At 38.8% G+C, this 27,468-nt stretch overlaps 1 protein-coding gene and 1 long non-coding RNA gene across 2 annotated transcripts; both read left to right on the top strand.

The window, feature by feature from the left end:
* The first annotated feature begins 19,327 nt into the window (after positions 1–19,327).
* LOC139194776 (uncharacterized) lies at positions 19,328–20,224 on the top strand. Its single transcript, XM_070819688.1, has one exon. The coding sequence runs from the start codon at positions 19,328–19,330 to the stop codon at positions 20,222–20,224; it is 897 nt and encodes a 298-aa protein (XP_070675789.1).
* A 4,129-nt stretch (positions 20,225–24,353) lies between these two features.
* LOC139194254 (uncharacterized) lies at positions 24,354–25,069 on the top strand. The gene is made up of 2 exons (XR_011579014.1): positions 24,354–24,611; positions 24,711–25,069. It is a non-coding gene; the product is annotated as an uncharacterized lncRNA (long non-coding RNA).
* The last annotated feature ends 2,399 nt before the right edge of the window (positions 25,070–27,468 follow it).

Below are 27,468 nucleotides of genomic sequence, written 5' to 3'. Positions count from 1 at the left end.
GATCAAACAGACAAATTTTGGAGTGATTTCCAATTTAAGAATGTTCGTGAGTCTCTAAGCTTGATAGTGTCAAAGTTTCATATTGTCTTACCAAGCTGTTTGATCGTGGTGAAGAAAAGAAGGCCCAACAAAACAGTAAAATTTCTAGAAATAATTAGAATTTCTAAATTAAAATTTAGAACTTGATGCGTGGCCCTCATTTTTTATTGTATTTTTCTTTCATTTCCTTCCGACAACATCATACAACCTTTAAGATTTTCTTTATTTTTTATTATATTGTTCTTTCTGCTTCACGTGGGCACCAACAACTTTCACTCATCCTTTTATTTTTTATATTCTTTCCTCTCTTCCCACTTTCTCCAAGCATATATATACGGGTGGACAAAGGTAAAGATACCTTGTAGAGACTCGTGATTCTGAGAGAATATTGAAGGTAGAGAGAGAGGGAAATTGTAGAGAGAGAGTAATTGAAGTTGTGTATTTTCCATATATCCAAATGAATGAGTACACATGTATAAATACATTACAATATTGGCTGAGTCACCATAAAAACTAACAAACTCTAACAGATTCTATGAGTTAACAATCCTGTCTTAACAGCTAAGCAAAGATTTAATATGGTGGACCTTTTTTATCCTTAACACACCCCCTTAAGCTAAAGTTAGGTGATCTAATTGCAAGCTTGTAAGTCAAATCTGCAAACCTATCAGCAAGTAAGGATTTGGTGAAGATATCTGCAACCTGATGTAAAGAAGCAACATGGTGCACAATGTCATGTCCAGAGAGAACCTTTTCACGGATGTAGTGACAGTCAATCTTTACATGTTTAGTTCTAGTATGGAAGACAGGATTGAATGCTAGGGCAATAACACTTTTATTATCATAGAAAATAGTAGGAGTTTTTAGCAAAGGAAATGAAATATCTTGCAGGATTTTACACACCCAAGTAATTTCAGCAGTTATGTTTGCTAGGGATCTATATTCGGCTTCTGTAGATGACCTAGCAACTATGTTTTGTTTCTTTGCACTCCAAGATATGAGATTTGGACCAAGAAAAACACAAACCCACTGATGAACCTTCTGTCAACAGGACAACCTGCCCAATTTGCATTAGACCAAGCAGTTAAGTATTGAGATCCCTTAGTAAACCATAACCCAGAATCAATTGAACCCTTTAGGTATCGAAAGATCCTTTTAACTACCTACAGATGAATTGTCCTTGGTGCATGCATGTATTAGCAGACCTGATTAACTGCAAATGCTAAATCAGGTCTGGTCCATGTCAAATATTGGGGAGCACTAACAGTGGATCTGTAGAAAGTAGGATCAGAGAGCAATGTGCCTGAGTTATCAAGCTTTGTAGAACTAACAGGTTTAGAACATGGTTTAACACCAACCATATCAATTTTGGAAAGAATATCCAATGCATACTTGAATTGATTCAGAAATAATCCCTTTGCAGTTCTATGAATTTTCAATGCCCAAAAAATAATGAATGTCCAAATCTTTGACATGAAACATAGTCTGTAGTTGAGAAATAATTGATTGACACACTAAGCTAGAGCTGCCAGTGATTATTATGTCATCAACGTAAACCAAGATAAAAATAATGAAGGAATCTTGTTTGATGAAGATGTTAGTATCAAAGAAGGATGGAGAGAACCCCAAGGATAAGATGGCAGAATAGAAAGCATCGTACCAGGACCTTGGTGCTTGTTTGAGGCCATAGAGAGACCTCTTAAGCTTACAAACATGATTTGGCTGAGTGAAATCTACAAAGCTAAGGGGCTGAACCATAAAGACAGCCTCTTTTAATGAACCATGTAGGAATGCATTACTCACTTCGAGTTGATGAACAAACTAGTTATAGTGATAGCTATAGATAGGAGTATCCTTATAGTTGTAGGCTTTGCAACTAGGCTAAATGTCTCAGAAAAGTCAATGCCTTCTTGTTGGTGAAACCCCTTAGCTATTAACCTCAGAAAAGTCAACAGTAGCTGGAAGTTGATATTTTGTTACAGTAAAAACCTTAGGTTTGTGAATCTCTGATTTTGCCCTTGTATTCATAGGATGAGCATTTACAGGAATAGAGACTTACCGAGCTCATATGTAGATGTAGAGATCTCTGGACTAAGAGTGGTTGCTGAGGGAAGATGTGATGATGAAGTAGCTGAAATACTTGCTGGTGAAGTAACTGGCACGGTTGATGGTGAGATAACTGGAATAGTGACAGTAACCTGGAGCATTTATTGGTGAAGTACTCGTTGATGAATGCACTGTGGGTGAATGATTGAAAAGAAACCATTCTTGAAAGGAAAAATATTCTCATTAAAAGTCGCATGTCTTGAAATATAAACCATGTTAGTCACAGGATTAAGACACCTATAACCACTGTGATTAAGGCTGTAACCCAAAAACACACATTGCTTATTTTTGACATCTAGTTTGTTAGAGGAATAAGGTTGTAACCAGGTGTTTGTACCATACTTGACCAATCCCGAAACTATAGAGCACTGGTCAACGTTATACCGTCAAGGACTCAGAAGAATTTCCCTACAACCAGGAGGCCAATCACAGCACGACACGTGTAGACATCAGAAGCCAAACATAGCGCGACAAGTGTCAACATTATAAGCCAATCACAACACGACACGTGTCAATGTCAGAACAAAGCTAGAAACTTTCTTCTATAAAAGGAGATCATTCTCCCACAATATTTCCTAATGTCATTTGTACTAAATCATTCACTAGTACTCACTAAAGAAGAACTTGAACCTATATACTTGTGTAAACCCTTCACAATTAATGAGAACTCCTATACTCCGTAGACGTAGCCAATTTGGGTGAACACGTACATCATATGTTTGTTTCCTTGTTTCTATCCATTTACATACTTATCCACACTAGTGACCGGAGCAATCTAGCAAAGGTCACAAACTTGACACTTTTTGTTGTACCAAAGTCCTCATTGATTTTGTGCATCAACATTTGGCGCTGTCTGTGGGAACGATACTTATTCCCATTCTCTTCAGCTTTGTCAAGCTGGTTTCCACCATTTGTACACTCTCTTTTGACCAGACATCCCTCTCCAACATGGGGAGCGAAGGAAGCCATGACACACATAATGACACGCTTCTTGTACCTAGTGTGAAGCAACGAAAGAAGGAAGGTAAAAAGCTCGATCTTCAAGCTAAAGTCGATGAGCTGGAGGCTCAGAATAACAAGATAGCAATAAAGAATGAGATCCTCCAAGAACAATATGAGAAGCTCTTCGAGACGTTCCATGAAACTAAGCGTACTCAAACACGCTAGCTTGTTGCCCATGTGGACATCAACCATCATCCGGGTGCCCTCCAACACGGAGGGTCACCTTCCTTCGACATGGGTATCCCTGATGATGAGTGAGCTAATCATCAAAATATTGATCAACATGAGACTTCTCTCAACCAGCTGATTCGACCTAAAGCATGAGAAGTGGAGGAAGACACCTCATTGCAAAAAGGTTGGAAGGATCGAAAGTCGTTTATTGTGATTACCGAGACTTCTTAAAGCAACTTCGAGAGAATCCCCTCCACATAAGCTCAAAGATTAATGACCCAAGGGTTTTTGAAAGACTCAATCCCCTCCCACTACCCAGGCCAGCTACCCATCTAAGGAAAAAACGACAGGTCCCAGAGGAACATGAAGGTACATGAGACTTGGAGGTATTCCGACAGACCGCCCTAGAAGTCAGTACGGTAAGTCCAAGGAAAAATCACACGCTCTTGCTCAAACTTTCCTACTTCCGAGAGATGATGGAGACTTACGGAAGAAAATTCCAGTTGTACATGACTCCACTCAAGACCCCATTGTCCTACGGCTAATTGAGGAAGTAAACAAGTTGAAGGTCGAACGTCAAGCTGAAGTACCTGACTAGAACCAACCCAGGCCTAGCCCTTTCACAAGGAGGATCCTCGACACCATCTTCAAGCGAAGACAAAACAAAATCTTGGTATACAACTCTATACTGGAATGGATGACTCGATTGAACACCTTAACCTCTTTGAGTCCACCATGGCATATCAGATGCACACCGATGAAGAGCGATGTTTTCTTTTCCCTTCCACCCTCTCTAGCGGAGCTCTAAACTGGTATTATCGTTTTCCACCCGAGACAGTAGACTCATTTGAGGAACTAAGGAAACTGTTTGTCTCTCAACACATCTTCCAGACTGATCGCTTACATTCTGCAGATGACTTGTACACTATTCGCCAGAAACCGGACGAGTCACTACGAGAGTATGCCGATCGCTTCAGCCATGAGTATTCTCGCTGCGCTAAGGTAGATGACAAGACCGCCCTCAAAGCCTTCACGGTAGGCCTACGTGATTGTTTCTTCAAGTACATGATCAATGCCAACACTTGGAAGACTTACTTTTAGGTGATGGCACATGTTTACAACCACGCCTCGGCCGAAGTAAGAACATACCAAGGGAACCCTCATATGATTAACCCCTATCAACAAGTGGGAATGGGAAGTCAAGTTCTACCAAGTGAAGAGATCTTGGCCATTCAGACACCCATTGCATCATCTCCTGCCTCATTTAACTACTCGCTAAGTCACCAAATGTATTTGTCTCTTGGTAAGAGGAAGGATTTACTCTCAGCAAGCCCATTACAACAAGAGGGATAAAAGTTCGTATCAAGACAACCAGGGGTGAACGTATCGTCGACTATTATGACCATGGGGCCAAGCCTCACTCTTTCAAAGTGAAGGACTAGGTACTGAAGGAATGCTATTATAAGAAGGCATACATATTACAAATGTTTTGACTCTCAACCGCTTGAGATATTTTGTCACACAAGCCATTCGGCAAACATTTAAAGAAGAGGGAATTCAGACAACTTATTCTGAGTCTTTTGCATTCCTAGCACTGGAACACTTGGTCTACGCTGACCTACCCTTATACTCTAACTCAAAGCTTCAACATGCGTACTTTGACACAAAATATGTGATATTAAGTGTTACAACCAACATGGTTCATATATCGAAAGCATGGATCCTTTCATGCATAGCAAAACATTCATAAGCATCATTCATGTAAATCAACATAAACATCATACATTCCAACACATTCATACATAAACATCATACATTCCAACACATCTATACATAAGCCAACTATGCTTCAAAAGGGTTCAACATAACTTTGTGTCATTCGACACTTGCTACAATGTGCCTCGACACCTTGCCCTTATTCTTACCAACCAGGTGATGAAATGTGAAGAAGGAACTCATCTTCATGCCACCAACCAGGTGATGAAATGTACAACCCGTACTCTCCTTCATGCCACCAACTAGGTGATAAAATGTACAACCCGTACTCTAATATCATTTGGCAACTTGCCACTTATGCCACCAACCAGGTGAAGAAGGAACTCATCTTCGTGCCAATAACCAAGTGATGAAATGTACAACCCGTACTCTTCTTCATGCCACCAACCAGCTGATGAAATGTACAACCTGTACTCTAATATCATTTGGCAACTTGCCACTCATGCCACCAACCAGGTGAAGAATGAACTCATTTTCATGCCACCAACCAGGTGATGAAATGTACAACCCGTACTCTAATATCATTTGACAACTTTCCACTCATGCCACCAACCAGGTGAAGAAGGAACTCATCTTCGTGCCACCAACCAGGTGATGAAATGTGATGAAAGGTGATGAAGGAACTCACCTTCGTACCACCAACCAAGTGATGAAAGCAACTCACCATTTATTCCACTAACCAGAAAACGAGTGATACAACTTATACATGTGAACTCCTAGCATTCACAAATAATCAAAAACCTTCAAGCTTTACAACTCAACTAGGGGAGCACTTATGCCTAACAAGAGTTATAGTCACCAACAAAGTCTTATTGCAAGCCAACAACGGCTTCAGTGTATGGTATACGAAGATTAAGCTCTTCAACTCTCTTACATCTACTTCAGACATTTCTTCTTTGTAACAATGCAAACACTACAACTCGTAGAAAGCTTCACACACTCTTGATCAAAACTGGTCGAAGCAAATTCAATTTATATGGTTCATCCAAACCTTCGACTATTACAAGGTGTAGCTTACATCACAATCTCTTGCTCAACAATGTGGAAGCAAAATTTGTATATTTTGTCTCTCCCACATTTTCAAATTTCTAGTTTTCCCAAAAAAAAAACAAAAAGTTTTACACACTCTTGATCAAGACAGTATGAAGCAAAACCAATTTATGGTGTCAACAAAAGCTTCATCAAAGGAGTTTAACCACAATTCTCAAAAGCTTCACACACTCTTGATCAAGACAGTGTGAAGCAAAACCAATTTATGGTGCCAACAAGAGCTTCACACACTCTTGATCAAGACAGTGTGAAGCAAAACCAATTTATAGTGTCAACAAAAGCTTCATCAAAAGAGTTCAACCACAATTCTCAAAAGCTTCACACACTCTTGATCAAGACAGTGTGAAGCAAAACCAATTTATGGTGCCAACAAGAGCTTTATCAAAGGAGTACAACCATAATTCTCAAAAGCTTCACACACTCTTGATCAAGACAATGTGAAGCAAAACCAATTTATGGTGCCAACAAGAGCTTCATCAATGGAGGGCCAACAAAAGCTTTATCAATGGAGGGCAACTACAATTCTCAAAAGCTTCACACACTCTTAATCAAGACAATGTGAAGCAAAACCAATTTATAGTGCCAACAAAAGCTTCATCAAAGGAGTTCAACCACAATTCTCAAAAGCTTCACACACTTTTGATCAAGACAGTGTGAAGCAAAACTAATTTATGGTGCCAACAAAAGCTTCATCAAATCAAAGGAGTTCAACCACAATTCTTAAAAGCTTCACACACTCTTGATCAAGACAGTGTGAAGCAAAACCAATTTATGGTGCCAACAAAAGCTTCATCAATGGAGGGCAACTACAATTCTCAAAAGCTTCACACACTCTTAATCAAGACAATGTGAAGCAAAACCAATTTATGGTGTCAACAACAGCTTCAACTCCAAAGCTTCACCTACAAAAGCTTCAACTCCAAAAGCTTCACCTACAAAGCTTCAACACCAAAACTTCACCTACAAAGCTTCAACACAAAAGCTTCATCTACAAAGCTTCAACTCCAAAGCTTCACCTACAAAGCTTCAACACAAAAGCTTCACCTACAAAGCTTCAACACAAAAGCTTCACCTACAAAAGCTTCAACACAAAAGCTTCACCTACAAAAGCTTCAACACAAAAGCTTCACCTACAAAGCTTCAACTCCAAAGCTTTACCTACAAAGCTTCAACTCCAAAGCCTCACCTACAAAAGCTTAAACTCCAAAGCTTCACCTACAAAACTTCAACACAAAAGCTTCACCTACAAATATTCAACACAAAAGCCTCACCTACAAAAGCTTCAACTCCAAAGCTTCACCTACAAAAGCTTCAACTCCAAAGCTTCACTACAAAGCTTCACCTACAAATCTTCAACTACAAATGCCAAAAGCTTCACCTACAAATCTTCAACTACAAATGCCAAAAGCTTCACACATTATTGATCTAGATAGTGTGAAGCAAAATCAATTCATAGTACCCAACAAAGCTTCAACCTCAAAGCTTCACCTACAAAGCTTCAACACCAAAGCTTTACCTATAAAGCTTCACCTATAAAGCTTAAATATAGATATATTTTTTCGGAAATTCAAAAATTCAAAAATTCGAAAAGAAAAAAAAAAGGCCTAGGCCTCTTCTTCTTTAGGCCTAACAACTTTCATAACAAATATATATGAAGGAGTTTTGGGCTACCACTTAGAAAGGAAAATGGTGAAGTTTTATTACTTTGGAAACTTGGCTACTAGCAAGACACCTCTTTCGTCAACTCCCTCTGTCGGAGACTTAGGGGACTCCTACCATATGCTACTATACCTCGGTACTTGGAAGGTTTACGACTACTCAATGACTTGGATCTTTCAAGTCTCCAACCGAGAAGTTTTTCTCACTCGGGAAATTAAGAGAGCACTACTTCAACCTACATGCTTCACTCACAAAGCTTCAACATATAAGCTTCAACAAAAGAAAAAATTCAAAGAACTTAGTGAAGAAGGCTTTGATGTATTTAACACAATACATTGAAATGAAGCAAAGCTTATTTATTGATATCTCCAATAAGTTATAAATATGTACATATACATGAATCAAAATAAACAAACAAGAAGGAGCCTTCATAAAGGTTGCTCAGGAGAAGTTTCAGCAGTCGGCAGAGCCCCAGAAAGAGAAAACACCAGAGGATGATCATTCGAAGCCTCAATACTGGGCAGAACCCTAGAAGGAGGAGGCACCGGAGGTTGATCATTTGAAGCTTCATTACGCAGTACAGCCCCAGAAGACGAAGGCAATAAATGCCTTTGGAACAAACCCACAAACCTCTGATGATCAAGTAAAATCTAACCATCAGATTCCTGTAGTTGGTCAAGCTTCCTCTTCATGTTTGTAGCATAGTCATGTGCGAGCCTGTGCAATTGTTTATTCTCATGCTTAAGCCCTCTAATCTCATGTTTGAGACTTATCACTTCAGCCGCCAATGATTCAACTTGGCAGGTTCGAGCAAATAGGCGTTGGGCCATATTAGTCATAGAACCTACACACTGAACACTGAGAGCCAGAGAATCCTTAACAGCCAACTCATCAGATCGTTTGGAAAGTAGTCTATTATCTTTGGGAGTGAGAAGGTTCCTGACCACCACTGCAGCGATCATATCATTCTTCATCATAGAGTCCCCAACGGTAAAATGACCAGTAGGGGATAAGAAGGATGGGCGCCATATGTTGTCTTGAAGAGGCATGGTTGCCTCTTCACCAAAGTTCAAGTCAAAACAACTATCGGATGGGCCATACATTTTCAGAAATGATGAAGAAGAAATAAGGTCTAATAAATCTCTGAAGTACGAAAATAAGGGGAAAATTCCTACAAGCAATAACTCTCTGAACGTACTTCTTGCACATAATTGGTGCCCCTATAAAAGAAAAGGCAGCAGGGCCGTTTGTTCAAAAATCGAAGAGGCACCACTCTCCGGATTTCAAGAAGCAGATTTTCATGAGTAAAATATGTCGACAATCCTCACACGCAACATCAGCTCCTCAGGTACCACATATAACTTTGCCAAAGATCTCTGACAAAGTTTAGACACATAAATTTTGAAGGTCCAGCTACCCTACCATTACCCACAAGGGTAAAGGAACAGCACCACTGCTTAATAGTTGGAAAGTCTCTATGTGTGTCAACCTCTGTACTCCGTGGCAAGGCAGACTGGCGAAAATGCCCAATCTTTACTCATATCGAGAAAACAATCCCAACAGGATTACTTGCTTAAAAATCGAAGTGGCACCGCTCTCCGAATCTCAAAAGCCAGACTCACAACATGATTGTTTTCTCAAAAATCGAAGAAGCACCGTTCTCCGAATCTCGAGAGCCAGACTCCCAACAGGATTACTTGATCAAAAATAAAAAAGGCATTGCTCTCTGAATCTCGAGAGCCAAACTCCCAACACGATCGTTTTCTCAAACATCGAAGAGGCACCGTTCTTCGAATCTCGAGAGACAGATCCCCGACAAGATTGCTTGTTCAAAAATCGAAGAGGCATCGCTCTCCGAACTTCAAGAGCCAAATTTCCTTGGATAAAACTTATCTGCAATCTTCACACGCAATATCAGCTTTCCAGATACAATAGACCATTTTTTCAAAGTGCTATGACAAAGTTAAAACACGTGAATCTTGCAGCTCCCACTACATTGTTATGACCGAGAAAGGTAAAAGAACAGCATTACTACTCGTTGTTGGGACAATTCCTATATATGTCGACCTTCATCCTCCACAGCCAGGCAGACCTGCAAATAAAAAAAATGCTCAACTTTTCTTCACATCCGAGAGGGCACTCTCAGCAGAGTCTCTTGAAATACTCAGCTTCTTTTCCCCCCGATAATACCTCTGCAAACAAGCCACACCAGAGCAAGAGTATCTCATATCATCAGGGTTAAAAGCAAGAGTATCCCATATCATGCTTTTTCCCTGTCGTTTCCTTTGCCCTTGCTCTTACCTACATGACAAGGAAAAAGAACGCAATCAGTCGGAACCTGAAATCAAACTTCCGATCTGGAACTGATTGCCTGGAATCTTTGCATGGTTGTTTGCCTAACATTGCTCTCGAGTACTCATCCTCAACTGTTGTCAAGGTCACGAATTCTTTCGGCAAATACCTCAGAACATTTGATGCAATATTGGCTATTTACACTGAAGCTACCAAGCATGGATGAGTCGTTGAGAAGTAGTGCTCTGAAGGACCATTCAAATGCAAAGGTTACGCACCACTTCTGCGATGCAAAAGATTGAAGCAGAAGGTTCAACGATGAGCTGGAACAGATCACTATAGCACGACGCCCTCCTTGCAGAACCACATAATCTAGACGGAAGAGTCTAAGTCAAATCCAAACTCGACATCGTTGCCCTACCTGAATAACTCGATAAGCTTCAACAACCTTTCGCTGACGCCGTTGCCAAATAGCAAAGCCTCGCCATGCCACATCCATTACTTTGTCAACAACAAAAGTATCTCATATCATCAGGATCGAACGTACTCTAGATTTGATGGACTTGTTTTGACCCTCAAATTCTTGAGTCGGCCTTATACTCTGGAAGAAACCAGAAAACCCTCCAGCTCAGTTCAAGAATAAGCCTGTGGAAAGTTACTTCTTCAAAAGTAAAAGTATCTCATAGCATATCTTATCTTTTTTTCTTCTCTTTATCCTTCTTGCTGCCTGCAAGATAGGGAGAATGAGAACAATCAGTCGAAACTCGAAATCAAACTTTTGATCTGGGACTGATTGCTTGGAACTCTGATTACTTACCTTGTATGTTACCTCTTTCGGCAAATCTCCTAGCTCGGTGACTTGGGGGACTCCTACTACATGGTTTGTATTGCGTTTAACCAAGCCTGAAACTACAAGTAAGCTTCAAGTGAAATTGATACATTACCTTGTGCATCTCTACCAGTTAAAGATACCACCCCTGGATGGAAGAAAAATACTTCCAGAGAAGATGTCACATCTACCTATGAGATAGATAAGGCAAGTGAAAACAATACCACACTTCGGTACTTAGAAGTTTCATGATTACTCAGCTGCTTGGATCTTGCAAGTCCCCAACTCCGGAGCTTCCCTCACTCCAGAACTTAGGGGAGCACTATTTGTACTGTTTGTACCATACTTAGGGCCTCTGTATTTAGATCTCGTATAAATACTCAGGGGACTCAAATGTAATTATGTAACAAAGGAAGGGGCAAATATGTAATAAGTGAGGAGCCATTATTCTATAAAAGGGACTCCTCACCCTCACAATTGGAGAGGCCATTTCTTAAGCTTCCTCACATCCCTTAAGCTCTAAGCTTTCTCAAAGCTCTCACTCTCATATTCAGAGCTCTCTTTCCCTCACAATACTCTCAGACAAATACAATATCAGTGTGGACGTAGCCCAAATATTAGGGTGAACCAGGATGCATCTTGTGTTATTTACGTTTCTTGCAGATTCACGGTTAGATTTACGTTGTTCCAAGACCTCCGGTTTTGTGCATCAATATGTACCATACTTGACCAATCCCGAAACTATCAAGCACTGGTCAACGTTATACCGTCAAGGACCCAGAAGAGTTTTCCTCCAACCAGGATGCCAATCACAGCACGACACGTGTCGACATCATAAGCTAATCATAGTGCGACACGTGTCAACATCATAAGCCAATCACAACACGACACGTGTCAATGTAAGAACAAAGCTAGAAACTCTCTTCTATAAAAGGAGATCAGTCTCTTATAATATTTCCTAATGTCATTTGTACTAAATCATTCACTAGTACTCACAAAATGAGAGCTTGAACCTATGTACTTGTGTAGACCCTTCACAATTAATGAGAACTCCTCTACTTCGTAGACGTAACCAATCTGGGTGAACCATGTATATCTTGTGTTTGTTTCCCTGTCTCTATCCATTTACATACTTATCCACACTAGTGACCAAAGCAATCTAGCGAAGGTCACAAACTTGACACTTTCTGTTGTACCAAAGTCCTCGCTGATTTTGTGCATCAACACCAGGGATAACAAGAACCCAAAAGGCTTGAGAGTATGATACCTAAGAGTGGCATTGAAGAGCAATTCCTAAGGACTAAAGTTGGAATTCTGTGGTGGCAATCTTTTGATCAGGTAAACAGAAGTTTGAAAGGCCTCTACCCAGAATCGAGGAGGCAAACCACTTTGAGAAAGTAAGGTTCTACCCATTTCAACAACATGCCTATGCTTCCTCTTTGCACACCCATTCTGCTCAGGGGTATGAGGATAACTCAATTAATGAGTAATACCTTGATTATTAAGAAATTCCGAAACATTTTACTTAAAAACTTACCCTTTGAATCGAATCTAAGACATTGAATCTTGCATTCAAATAAAGTTTGGACTTTGGAAACAAAAGTCTTGAACACTTAATACACATTAGATTTATAGAACATAGGATAAAGCCAACTGTATTTGGCATAATCATTTACCAAAATAAGGTAGAATCTGTATCCAGTACATGAAAGTGGGAGTGAAAGACCCCATACATCAGCATTAAGTAAATGAAATGGCCTAGTGGATGTACACGACAAAGATGAAAATGGAAGTCTAGAGGCCTTCCCCAATTGGCAATCAGAACAGATAGAAGATTTACTAACAGAACCAATAACAAGTAATTGATTCTTATTGATAACAGTATGTAAAATAGGTCTAGAAGGGTGTCATAGTCGTTTATGCCATGTATGAATATCAGCTTTAGCAATAGGAGAAATAGCAATCCCAGAGATGCCATTGGATGCCTTCCAGTAGAAAGGGTATAAGCCACCTTCACAGGGGCCTTGGAAAAGTATCTAATTTGGCAATAGAAGCAAAAGTCTCATATTAGTCCACACCATAGGTTTGAGTATAACCCTTAACAACTAATTTGGCTTTGTACCGGTCAATAGAACCATCTGTTTTATGCTTAATAGTGAACACCCATCTACATCCAATATCTTTCTTCTTGTTTGGCAACGGAACCAAATCTCAAGTGGAATTCCTTTCCAAAGCTTCCATCTCAACATTCATAGCATTAACCCACTTAGAGTCAGACAAAGCATCCTGCAATTTTGTTGGAACCAATATATTAGATAGCTGACATATGTAAGATGCATATAGTTTGGACAAACGATGAGCAGACACATAGTTGTTGATAAGATACTTGGCTTTAGCATGCATATCAGGCTTATATTGTACTTTAGGTTTTCCACGATTAACTCGTGAAGACAACTAATAAGTAGAAGAATCATCAAAATTTATCTCATATATGTGTCACTATCATGTACCAAACCATTAGAAGAATCATCACTGGACGAACCATCAACAGGCTGTTCGTTAGTCATACCAGCAATAGGCAACTGGTCATCAAAAGGCAATTCGTCAGACATACCAACAATAGGCAACTTGTTGGGCACATCTGACGGGTCGTTAATAGAAATAGTCATGGGAATGACAGTTGACCGATCGCCATCTAAAGCCGACTAGTCAGTATCACGCATCATAACAGGTTATGTCCCCAACTTTTCCTGTAACACACCATCCATACCATCTCTTCGAATTTTCACTTCACTCTTTCTCTCCCCCTGAAGTGGAGAGTTGGAAGAGGGTTTCATAAAATACGAAACTTCCTCGTGAAGGTGACATCCATAGTAATATAAGTTTTCTGAATCAGAGGATTATAACACTTATAGCCTTTTTTATTGTTAGCATATTCAATAAATACATATCGGATAGCACATGCATTAAGTTTACTCTGCTGATAAGTGTAGACATGCACATACGCCACTCACCCAAACACCTTCGGAGGAAGTTTGGATACAGAAACATGAGAAACATGTTTTTGTAGCACATCAAACGGTGTTTGAAAATCAAGAACCTTACTTGGAACACGATTTATCAAGTACACAGTAGCCAAAACAGCATATGCCCCCACAAATGATTAGGAACATATTTATCCAACATTAAGGAGCGAGAAACCTTCATTATTTTACGATTCTTCTATTTAAACACACTATTTTGTTGAGGTGTATACTTAGTAGTCGTCTGGTGAATAATACCATGATCAAGAAAAAAAATACCAAAGTGTGATTCACATATTCTCCTCTGTTATCAGACCTGAAGACCTTAACTTTGGTCTAAAACTGAGTAGACACCATTGCACAAAATTCTTGAAGAAGTAAAGGGACATCACTCTTATTCTTCATTAAGAACACTCAAGTTAATCAAGTACAATTATCCATAAAAGTAACAAACCAATGAAATCCATTAGAAGTAACCTTTGCCGAACCCCACACATCATAATGTATCAAATCAAATGGTAAAGTAGCTTTAGAATTACTTATTGGAAAGGAAGCATGATGACTCTTAGCCATGACACGTGTTTCACACTTGAAATCTAAATCACTACAAGTACAAAACTAAGAAAGAAATAAATGCTTCATATAACTGAATGATGGATATCCCAAACGTCAATGTCACAACCAAATTTGATGTTTGTCATCCACTTTAGCACTTAGAACTTCATGATTATTTGAACTTGAAGCAACAGTATCTTGCATAGTGAAGATGTACAAACGTCCAATTCTTTTACCATGACCAATTATCTTCTGAGTTTGAATGTATTGAAAATAACAATATGTGGGGTGGAAGTGAGCTGAACAATATAAGGTATCAAGTAGTTTTCCCTTCAACAAAAGATTGCACTTAACATCATGAACAAATAAAGCATGGACCAGTGATAAAGTCGGGGTGAGAGAGATAATGCCTTCACCCTTCACTCCATGTGCACTAGTAATATACAGATAACGAACATAGTCATGTAACTCATCAAACACTCTAGGGTCACCAGTCACATGATCAGTGGCCCCAATATCAATTATCTATATATTTGTTCCACTAAGATGCATAACAACATTATGATTATATTGAACCATTTAGCTAAAACACAAACAATAAAGACACAAAAGATATGCAGCGGAATTAAGACAATTTACCAGGACACTGTAGCATAATCACTGTTCTGGCACTGCATCAATGCATTGTTCATGACACTATAGCAAGGCACAATTTTTTTTTTTTTTTTTTTTTTTTGCACTATACGAAGAAAAAGTGGGCACAAAATTAAGGTACAAAAGTCACCAAGAGTTCTTTTTGCACGATACAAAGAAAAAGTGGGCACAAAATTAAAGTACACAAGTCATCAAGAACGAACTGCTCTAATGCTAAGTTGAATTAAACATGATAAAATACCAAATATATATAGATGACAATATTTGAGAATTTCTTGTATATTTATTAATCTCCAAAGTGAAGTATATATGAGAGTTACAACTAGTATTACATATGCACTTCGTTAATATGGAACAACAGACTAGTATTTACTCTTTAACTAATATATAACTTTCAACACTGCCGGTGTTGTGATATTATGATTCTTGAACACATGTAAATCGATAAATCTGACTTGATGAATTCGCACATGAGGTCTACTTTTCGGTACACATTGTGCTTTAGGCCAACCAATCATGCACGTTTTTAAAATCGAAATATAGATGACAGAGCTTTCTTGGTTTTACAGAACATTTGTTTATTCAAAAGCAATAAAACCGACACTGGGATTTATTCATGTAAAAAAACCAGCGTGGCAACCTCCCCCATCCCACACGGTGTATATAGTGCCTCAGCTCCTGGACCAATCACACAGAGTGCTTTAGCTCCAAAACTTGGAAGTTTGCGTTTCCCCATATCCGTCCCATGCCCAAATACCTATACATATCTAAATTATCGCCAAACGGGTGACTTACTGGCAGGGAATGGATTTAACAGGTAAAATTGCACATGATGAGAACATGGCGATCTCCTTTGGGAAATTGGTGGATTTTTCGGCTTCTAATTGGATGTCACGGTATAAATTACTATGAAATCTTGATATTTATACGAGGATGTGAAGGTAAAAGAGTCGCACATCGGTGAAAAGAGTAAGGGCTTATAAAAAGATGGATACTTTCTATATTGCCAATTGCTTTTATGGTGGAATCTCAACTTTCTTCATGATATCAAAGCGAGTTTGTCCCATGTGTGAAGCTCAACTGCCACATGTGCTCCACATTACTTTGATTTGTGTTGCCCACATGATAAGCTTGAAAATTCGCCACACTGCCGCACGCGCTCACATTACCCTATTTTTGTTGTCTACGTACTAGACTTAAAAATTCGTCATAAGTGACATGTAAAGGGGCGTGTTGAGAGTCTTTTCCACATCGAGGAAATGAGGGACCTTGCTTGCATGTGCTTATAATAGTTGGAATACTCTCTATATTGTCAATTGATTTTAATGTGAAACCTCAATTTTTTCATGGTATGTATACTTCACGTCACCCTATTTGTATTTCCATGTGTTTGGTTTGAAAATTCACTACATGCGACGTGAGGTTGTGAAGGTAAAAGAGTCGCACATCAGTGAAAAGTGAAACCTTGCAAGGGCTTATAAGAGGATGAACTACTCATATTGCCAATTGGTTTTATGGTGAAACCTCAACTATCTTCAATTTATGCGTGTGATTTTACTGAACTCTATAAAATGATTTGAGAAAAAAAAATTGAAAATCAAGGTAGGAGAATTGAGATATTATCACATTAATATGGTTTGAATTTGCATATGAATAACTCTATAGATTTCACAACACATCGTTGTTTTTTTTCTTGGGGTTCTAATGTTGATCATCACTAGCTACTAGCTTAGCTAAAATATCACGGCAAGAATCAAATTATACGTACTCTTATTGGCACTGTCTTTTTTTTGAATCCCTATCGTACTCAAGCTCATACAATCAAAGATTAAGCATTACGCGCCGCAATCCTAACAGTACAGTCTCAAAAATAGGAGCCATCTTCCGTAATAGGAAGTTCGCCTCCCTTAACACATGCTTCCAGGATATTCCAGTGCGTGGCCTAGCCAGTTGATGAATGTCCCCAATAACAGCATCTTATTGGCACTTTTTACTGTTTTACAGAAATTTGTTTATTCAAAAGCAACAAAAACCCACAATATCCCTCACCGAGAACCAGCAAGGTGGCAATTACAAAGCGTGTCATCTAAGACTCCTAGGGTTTTGACCGAGATCGAACGAAAGAAAGCAGAGGAAAAGTTTGCAGCTATTACATTAATTTTCAGGATAGGTGAGTTTCGAACTATTAATTGCAAAGTGTCAGATGAGTCCAGGGGATGCGTTTGTGGTAGGTCAACTTCGACCAAAAAGTTCAGGATTTGTGGCTGGATCTAGATGTGGTTCTTTAACCTGTGACAAATCCCTTTTTTAATGCGGGCACCACTCTTTCCTTTGACTTGCCTTTTGTTGACGTAGGTATATGGATAGAAACTCAACACCATATCCATTAGGATATTGGATCACATAAAAAAATTGATCATATTTTTCTCAATTAACAATCTTCCATAAGATTGAATAGTTCAAATGAATTGGATTAAAAAGATCTAGGCCTAGAAACGAGTTCCCATGACACGATCCAAGTTTAATTACCAAACCTAGAGTAGCGTTTCCCAAACCTTGGTCATTCCTTTCCCTAACCAAATAAATGTTGGATTTGATTTTTCATGACATTTTATTTAATTATTGGATTAAAAAGTTTAATGTTTATAAGGCAAACTTCAATGGGTGAACCAAGCTTGAACCAAAATCAAGTTATCTCGTAAAAAGATACAAGATGGTTGCGAGCGTTATGAGTACCATAGCTCCAACTCGGTTTGTTTTGTTGCCTTTTTTTATAAGTGGATTTGCCCATTATATCCCTGAAAAATGACATTTCATTATTTTCCAATTTATTACCAAACATAGAAAAAAAAATTCTCATTGTTATAAATAGGCAAAATTTATAGAGAGATAACCTTTACTCGGGACAGGAACGAAGCAGTTGCAGAGTATTATACCAACACAAGCTGTTGCAGAGGAAGTAATGTATATTATTGCTATTAGATATATTTTTCTTTTTCTTTCTTCTTCTTATTCACTCTTCTTTGCACAATTGAAGTAGAGCTACTTCAATTGTGCAAAGAAGAGTGAATAAGAAGAAGAAAGAAAAAGAGAAATATATCTAATAGCAATAATATACATTACTTCCTCTGCAACAGCTTGTGTTGGTATAATACTCTGCAACTGCTTCGTTCCTGTCCCGAGTAAAGGTTATCTCTCTATAAATTTTGCCTATTTATAACACGTTATCAGCACGACTCTCTAATCATTTCTCATTTCCCTTCACCGAAAGAAAAAAAGAATGTTTCCTCTAAGGTTTTTACTGTTCTTCTTCTTCCTCTCCCTCAATTGCTGGGTATACCCTCGCGAAGAACTGTTTGCATCATGTTTACTTCTAGTTCTCCAACTAACAGTCACTTATATCTTTGATTTCTTGTTTGGTGTAGATATTGACTACTAACCCACTGATTATTTATGCAATCCAAGATTGTGCGGTTCTATCGCCTATCTTGGACTGCAGATCTAATTTTACTGCAAATTCTAAGTTGAGCGGTATAATCGCCCGCTCTATCCTGCATATTTAAATTTTCCCGTTATTTAATTTTATCGCAATTTTAGGTGGTATGAAATAATCACCCACCCTGCTTTACATATTTAATTTTATCGCAATTTTAGGTGGTGTGAAATAATCACCCACCCTGCTTTACATATTTAAATTTTATCGCAATTTAAATTTTATAGCAATTTTAGGTGGTGCGGTATAATCGTCCACCTTGCTCTACATATTTAATTTTTCCTGTTGTTTAAAGTAGTGCGGAATAATCGTTCATCCTATACTTATTTCGATGAGAATGGTGCGGTACAATTGTCTTTCTCATTAATTGTGTAAATCTCGAGCCTGAAGTTTCGAGTACTTATCATTTTGGCCTGAAGATCAAAAATTTGTAAGAACCAGAAGTTCTAACAATATATTTCTCCAGTACACATATTACTGCAAGTTCTTACACACCTCATTTTTCTTTCAAAAAAGAAAATGGCAAACTTGGCAAAGCTTGATTTTGCTGCCCTGGACATTACTGGAAAGAATTACCTTACATGGGTACTGGATACCAAGATCCATCTGGAAGCAGCAAATCTTGGAGATACCATCAAGGAAGAAAGCAGCTCATCCTCTCAAGATCGGGCAAGGGCCATGATTTTTATTCGTCGCCATCTTGATGAGGCACTAAAGAGCGAGTACTTAACGGTTAAAGATCTGTTAGCCCTTTGGAATGCCTTGAAAAGCAGATACAATCACCAGACAACGGTGATTCTTCCAAAAGCTCGCTATGACTGGACTCACCTAAGGATCCAGGATTTCAAATCAGTGGCTGAGTACAATTCGGCGTTGTTCAGAATTACCTCCCAGATGAAACTCTGTGGGGATACTATCACTGAGGAGATGTTATTGGAAAAGACTTTCAGCACATTCCACGCCTCTAACATGGTACTGCAACAACAGTATAGAGCGCGAGGCTTCACTGAATACAACCAGCTGATATCTGTGCTCCTGGTAGCTGAACAGAACAATGAGCTTCTCATGAAAAACCATAATTCCCAACCTACTGGATCAGCACCGTTCCCAGAAGTGAATGTTGCTTCCCTTGAAAGGAATACCATATCCTCCCGTGGTAATAATTACAAACGAGGACGTGGCCACAAGCAAGGTCGGTGGAAAGGGAAAAGCAAGAACCATGGTGTCCAGTTTCACAACCAGGTTCCAAGGTATAATCCAGGCCCGAGCTTTAAAAATACCAATCGCCAGAAAGGAAAAGCTCATGTGAACACTCCTAGAAATCATGAAGGAGGTTGCCATAGGTGTGGTGGCAACGGACATTGGGCGCGTACTTGTCGCACCCCAAAGTATCTGGTGGAACTATATCAAGCCTCCTTCAAGGAGAAGGGTGTCGAGATCAATTTCCTTGACCAGGCTAAACCAATGGAAACCCCTGATCTAGTGACCAATTTATCAGGACAGTTAAACACAACCCACCTGGATGCTACAGACTTTATTAATGAAAGAGGGAATGAAGTTTATGGGTCCGATTGAATTATTTATGTTTAATGTACTCATGTTGTTTGTACCTGTGGTTTAATGCTCGCATTTTCAATTCAATAAAAGTAGTATTCCAGTATGAATAAACTGCTTTTTCTTTACTCAGAGATCATGGATAAAAATTATGGTTATTCTCAAAACAAGATCAATGGCGGAGACTTTTGTCTTGCAGATAGCGCAACCACGCATTCAATACTTCGAGATCGAAAGTATTTCTCGAATTTGGTACTTGCAAAAGTAAAGGTAACAACAATATCAGGACCATCAGATGTAATTGAAGGCTCAGGAAAAGCCCAGATTATGTTACCAAATGGAACAATATTGTCTATAAAGAATGCATTATATGCTACTCGGTCCATTCGAAATTTGTTGAGTTTTAAAGACATACGTCTAAATGGATACCACCTTGAAACGAAAAGTGTAGAAAATGTGGAATATTTATGCATTACCTCCAATGATACCCAGAAGCGTATATTGGAGAAGTTGCATGGTTTATCGAGTGGATTGTATTGTACATACATAAAGACAGTTGAGGCATATACTGTCATGAACCAGAAGTTCATTGATTCAAAGGTTTACATGCTTTGGCATGACCGTTTAGGTCATCCAGGATCTACCATGATGCGTAGAATCATTACCAACTCTAATGGACATCCATTACTGAGCAGACACATTAATGTCTCGAATGATAATCCTTGCAAGGCTTGTTCCCAAGGGAAGTTGGTAATTAGACCATCACAACTAAAGGTTGATGATGAATCCCCATCATTTTTGCAAAGAATTCAAGGGGATATTTGTGGACCTATTCAACCACCTTGTGGACCATTTCGATATTTTATGGTTTTGGTTGATGCATCTACCCGATGGTCACATGTTTGCCTATTGTCTACTCGAAATGTAGCTTTTGCGAGACTTCTTACTCAGATAATTAAGTTGCGAGCACAGTTCCTAGATCATCCCATTAAGTCCATTCGACTTGATAACGCTGGTGAATTTACATCTCAAATCTTTGATGATTACTGTATGGCACTGGGCATTAATGTTGAACATCCTGTTCCTCATGTCCATACTCAAAATGGTTTAGCCATGGCATTTATCAAGCGGCTTCAATTAATAGCCCGCACTCTGCTCATGAAAACGAAATTGCCAGTTTTTACATGGGGACATGCCATATTACATGCTACATCATTGGTTAGATTGAGACCCATAGCCAACCACCAATACTCATCAATACAACTCGTGTTTGGACATCAGCCAAATATTTCACATTTACGAGTTTTTGGTTGTGCTGTTTATGTGCCTATTGCACCACCACAACGAACTAAAATGGGACCTCAGCGCAGATTGGGAATTTATGTGGGTTTTGATTCACCATCTATCATTAGATATTTGGAACCTTTGACTGGTGATGTGTTTACAGCTCGTTTTGCTGATTGTCATTTTGATGAGACAGTTTTCCCGTCGTTAGGGGGAGAAAAGACCGTTCCAGAAGAACGACAAGAGCTAACATGGGTTGTTCCCACCTTATCTCATTTTGATCTAAGAAGCACTCAATGTGAAAACAAAGTGAAAAGAATCGTTCATCTTCAAGGTATTGCTAATCAAATGCCAGATGCATTTAATGATGCTTCGAAAGTGACACAGTCATATATACCGGCTGCAAACGCACCTACAAGAATTGATGTCCCTGTTGGACAAAATAAAGTGGCAGCGAATGATTCATCCAGTGCACGCCTGAAGCGTGGTAGACCCCCAGGTTCAAAAGATTCAGCCCCTCGAAAGAGAAAGATGAGGGCCCAATTGAACCCAAATGATATCATTCAAGAAAAGGAATTGAATGATAAATCCACAATTCGTGACTCTGTACTTCCAGAAAAAGAAAATGCCCTTGATGAGACACATGTCCCTGAAGAGACAGAAGTACATGAAAGCAAAGAAATATCCATAAATTATGCATGTACTAATGAATTGTGGGATCGAAATGAAATAATCATCGATGACATGTTTGCATTTGCAATAGCCACTGAAATTATATTAAGTGATGATATTGAGCCCCGCTCTGTTGATGAATGCAAACAGAGACAAGATTGGCCTAAGTGGAAAGATGCAATCCAGGCAGAATTAGAATCCTTGGAAAGACGAAGTGTTTTTGGACCAGTAGTCCAAACCCCGCCTGGTGTGAACACCGTAGGTTATAAATGGGTATTCACAAGGAAACGCAACGAGAAAAACGAGATTGCAAGATATAAAGCACGACTCGTTGCACAAGGTTTTTCACAAAGACCTGGAGTTGATTATAAAGAGACATACTCTCCTGTAATGGACGCAATTACGTTCCGTTACTTAATAAGTTTGGTGATTTCAGAAAAACTTGACATGCGACTTATGGATGTCATCACCGCGTACCTATATGGAGAATTAGATACTGACATATTTATGAAAGTCCCAGAAGGACTTAAGTTGCCTAAAGCAAATAACAAACCACGGGGTATGTTCTCAATCAAATTAAGGCGATCACTATATGGGCTGAAACAATCTGGGCGAATGTGGTATAATCGTCTTAGTGAGTATTTGATTAAAGAAGGCTATGCCAACAATGTCATCTGCCCTTGTGTGTTCATTAAGAAATCAAATACTGGATTTGCTATAGTGGCAGTATATGTCGATGATATGAACCTAGTTGGAACCCCTGAAGAGCTCAACAAAACTGCTGAATATCTGAAAAGCGAATTTGAGATGAAAGACCTTGGGAAAACCAAATATTGTCTCGGCCTGCAGATCGAGCATTGTGTTAGTGGAATTTTGGTCCATCAATCAGCTTACATTGAAAAAATACTGAAGCGATTTGGCATGGACAAGGCTTATCCACTTAGCACCCCAATGGTCGTTCGTTCTTTGGACATTAAGAAAGATCCATTTCGTCCAAAAGAAGATGATGAACTGGTCCTTGGTCCAGAAGTACCATATTTGAGCGCAATAGGTGCTTTATTGTATTTAGCACAATGTACTAGACCAAATATAACTTTTTAAGTTAACTTGTTAGCCAGGTACAGCTCTGCTCCAACAATTCGTCATTGGAAGGGAGTCAAAGATGTTCTACGATACCTTCGTGGGACAACAGATATGGGTCTCTTCTACTCAGACAAGCCCACAAATGAACAAATCCTTGTTGGATACGCAGATGCTGGTTTTCTCTCCGATCCGCATAAAGCCCGCTCACAAAATGGATATGTGTTCACTAATGGAGATACTGCAATTTCATGGCGATCAACAAAGCAAACGCTAGTTGCAACATCTTCCAATCATTCGGAAATAATTGCTTTACATGAAGCAAGTCGTGAATGTTCTTGGTTAAGATCAATGATCCATCACATCCGGAATTCATATGGTCTACCTTCAAAGACAGACACTCCAACTGTCATCCATGAAGATAATGCAGCCTGTGTCGCCCAGATGAAGGAAGGATTTATCAAAGGTGATAAGACTAAACACATATCTCCAAGATTTTTCAGCGCGCATGAGCTTCAGAAGGCTAAAGTTATTGAAGTCAGACAAATCCGTTCCAATGAAAATTTAGCAGACTTGTTCACCAAATCTCTACCAAAGTGCACATTTCAGAAGTTGGTACAGGGAATCGGATTACGTCGGCTTACAGATTTGAAGAATGCGGAATCAGGGGGAGCATCCATGATACATGCATGTTGTACTCTTTTTCCTTCGCTTAGGATTTTTCCCACCGGGTTTTTCCTATCAAGGTTTTAACGAGGCAACCTAAGCATGCTCAACACCATCCAGGTAAAGTTGTACTCTTTTTCCTTCGCTATGGTTTTTTCCCACAGGGTTTTTCCAAGCAAGGTTTTAATGAGGCAACTGATGTTGATATGTGGGCATCCAAGGGGGAGTGTTGTAAATAATGGGTATGTTTGCCCGCATGTGTATAGTAATGTGTACAGTAAAGTATCACATGTGTATACTTTACTGTACACATTACTATACACATGCGGGCAAACATACCCATTATTTACAACACTCATTAATTTATTTCCGCATACCAAATCTAGCATTTAGAGTCTAATGGATTATAAAAGGGTTTCAATTTTTTCAAAAAGTAAAGTAGAATCAGATTCTGTGATACGCACCGTCATTAAGAAAATTAGTACCGCAAAACTTTCCTAGCCTCTTAACTTCTCCCTCAGCATCTCCATCGCTCCTCCATCTTTCCCAAAATCTTTCCCCTGCTTTTTTCGTTCGATCTCGGCCAAAACCCTACTTCTTCGCGCGCCGCCGCCATGGCTGTCCAGTAATTACCAACCTGCCATCTCTCTCGCTCGTCGGATACTTGTCGACTTCCACACTCGACTGATTAGTAATTGAATTGAAGGTGAGGTGGGTTTTTTACTCTACTTCTATGTTTGTTTCAATGTAAAGCATCAATTTTTCTGGAAATTAATTTTTTGTTTTTTTGTTTTTTTGTTTTTAGTTTCTTCAAGGTCGAGGTTATGGCAGGTGTTTGGGAAACAACCGCCGCCACCGAGTTCTTACAATTATGTCAACTGGTTATATACTTTCTGTTTGTCTTCAAAACCTAACAAATCAAGGGAAGGAGGGCGAAGCATCATATGAAGGAGACGACCATAGTCATCCATCATCTGATAATCACAACCTTTACCTTTTGTTAAAAATCATCAAAATTGTATGTTAAAAAAATGCAATTGAAAAAAAAAACATTTTTATTTCTTGGAGAAGCAATGTTAAAGGAGGATGGAGCATCATATGAAGGAGATGACGGTAGTCATCCATCAATTCTTGATGAATACATATGATTGGTTGCGTGACAAAGTTCGAATCCATGACTAATCTAACAAAATCTATCGTTTGACAAAAAAAAAATCGAAGGTTTGGATTTTCAGGGTTGTATTGTTTTTAATTTGGAGGGTATTAAAGTATATTGAAGTGTGATTTTAGTTATATTTGAAAGTTTTTATAAAAACTAACATTTATAAAATTAGAGTCTTAATTTTGATTATTTATGATAAATACTTTTATTTAACTGTGACTTGGTAAATACAAGAACACAATGGTAGTGACAATTGTGGTTGTAGTCATAGTGGGGGGTGGCGGCATCGATGATAATGGTAGGTGTAGCAGTAATGGTGGCGGGTATGGTTGTGGCGGTGGTTGTAGTGGTAATTGACACACCCCGATCAGGGATGTCTACTTGGACTCCGAATCAAGTTGTGCTAGCTGACACCATGCTGGTGACGGAGCCATAAAGTGTAATAATGTGGAAAATGTGAGTAAATTTAAACTTATAAGTGCCTAAATGTATGAGTGCGCTTGTGAGCGAGAATGAATCCAATTCACACGTGATGTCAGAGCGTAAGAAAAGTAAAGGTAGGATAAGAATTATACCGCCGAGGGTAATCATCTATACCAAGTTTGCCAAGAATCCTCGTCGACACGAAAACTCAGCTACTAAAACCTGGAGGGATGAAAAATAAGGGTGTGTGGGCCTAAAAATAAAGCTTTGTAAAAACCTTTTCGAAAACATAATAACCCCTCGCCGTAAAACAAGTATAGTTTCCAAAATATACATACTACGTATAGTATGTAAATACTTATAGTAGCCTACAATATCTCAAGAATTCAATACGTCACAAAAGTCGTAAATAGGCATATAACTTCCAGTAATCGCAATATCTCGCAAAAATAAACATATCACATCGAGTGCTCATCAATATATGCTGACACACGAGTTCATGCAGAGGTATTCTGACATGAACAGAACTTTGTGTAATAATAATTTACGCTCCAATACTATATTCACGTGAAGACTGGAGCTATGCGCATCACATACAAATCCTAATTGCTTATAGCAATCTAGGACAGGACTGGCACCTACAATGGATCCAAAGTGAGCGTATGGTGCGATGTGAACATACACGTGAAAGTCTGGTCCTGGCCTGGTTCAACTGAGCTCGCCGGAGAACGTAACATAAGGCGTTGGGGCTTGCTTGCCCTGCGTTGCACAGAGAACACATAGATAGAGTTTGAAATGAGAGGTGAGGGTGAGAGATGAGAGAGATAAAGGGGATAGGATACCTAAAACATGAAAAACATCCTTTTTTTTTGCACAAAGTATGGATTATGGTTGCAAATAGCACTCATAACTTTGTTGAACAAACTTCATTGCATTATAAAATGACGTCTAAAAATATGATCAAGGAATAAACTATTAGGGATAAAATAATCTTTCAAGAGATCTTTACCTCGTCTTTCCATCTTTCTATCCAAGTTTGCAGCACGTCTGGGTTTGGATATTTGACCCACAACTTCCATGACACGACGGGAATGTGAGGCTCTTTGCCTTCTATGTTCATCATCCTCATCATCTTCCATTGCGAAAGCCTTATCTCTACTTTCCTCGAGATTGAACACTTATTCATGTTGTGCCAACAATCTTTTCTGTTGATCATCAATTTCATACAATCTCCTTGAAGAAGACATTGTAAGAACTTAAGATTTAAAAATGATGAAGAAGGATTCTGAGCTAAAAAAGAAGGATTGAGTTTGGTGTATAAATGAGGATGGATGTAGGGTTTATATGGACAAAAAAAAGAAAGGATGAGGTTCTAGACAATGCCACGTGGCATTACGTGATTGGTTGAAAATTTTATTGAAATCTTGGCTAAATTATTGTAAACAGATAGTAACACGTAACTCGTTGGGATTGGTTGAAAATCTTATCGAAAATTTATTTACAAAATAGTACGTTCGGATAATGACATGTGGCATGACAAGATTGGTTGAAAATCTTATCAAAATCTAGGCTAAATTATTGTAAACAAATAGTGACACGTGGTGCGTCGGGATTGGTTGAAAATCTTATTGAAAATCTATCCACAAAATAGTACCTTCGGATAATGACACATAGCGTGACAAGATTGATTAAAAATCCTATCTGAAATTAAAACTAAATTTATTATTTATTATTTCATAAAAAAATTAATAATATTTTAAATGGGCTAGGTGCCAGCACATTTTGTAGTGGTGGAGATGCATTTGTGCCAGCGCATTTTTAGGGGTGGAGTTGCTCTAAAGGTGAGGGAATCTGAGAGAGTATGGGAGAATAAGTGACACGGGGACAAAGGGGATAGGAGACCCACTTGGGTGCGTCCCACCATGCAGAAAATCCTACACGAAAAATATTAAAATAATAAAGCGTAATTTATCTAGAA

Source organism: Malus domestica, chromosome 03, assembly GCF_042453785.1.
Source record: "Malus domestica chromosome 03, GDT2T_hap1".
Lineage (NCBI taxonomy): Eukaryota > Viridiplantae > Streptophyta > Magnoliopsida > Rosales > Rosaceae > Malus > Malus domestica.
The sequence above is the reverse complement of the archived record's forward strand: the minus strand, read 5'-3'. Positions and strand labels throughout refer to the sequence as shown.

Bases quoted from the DNA above. Each gene is read 5' to 3' on its own strand.
- LOC139194776 (XM_070819688.1), top strand. From the start codon at position 19,328: ATGATTTTTATTCGTCGCCATCTTGATGAGGCACTAAAGAGCGAGTAC.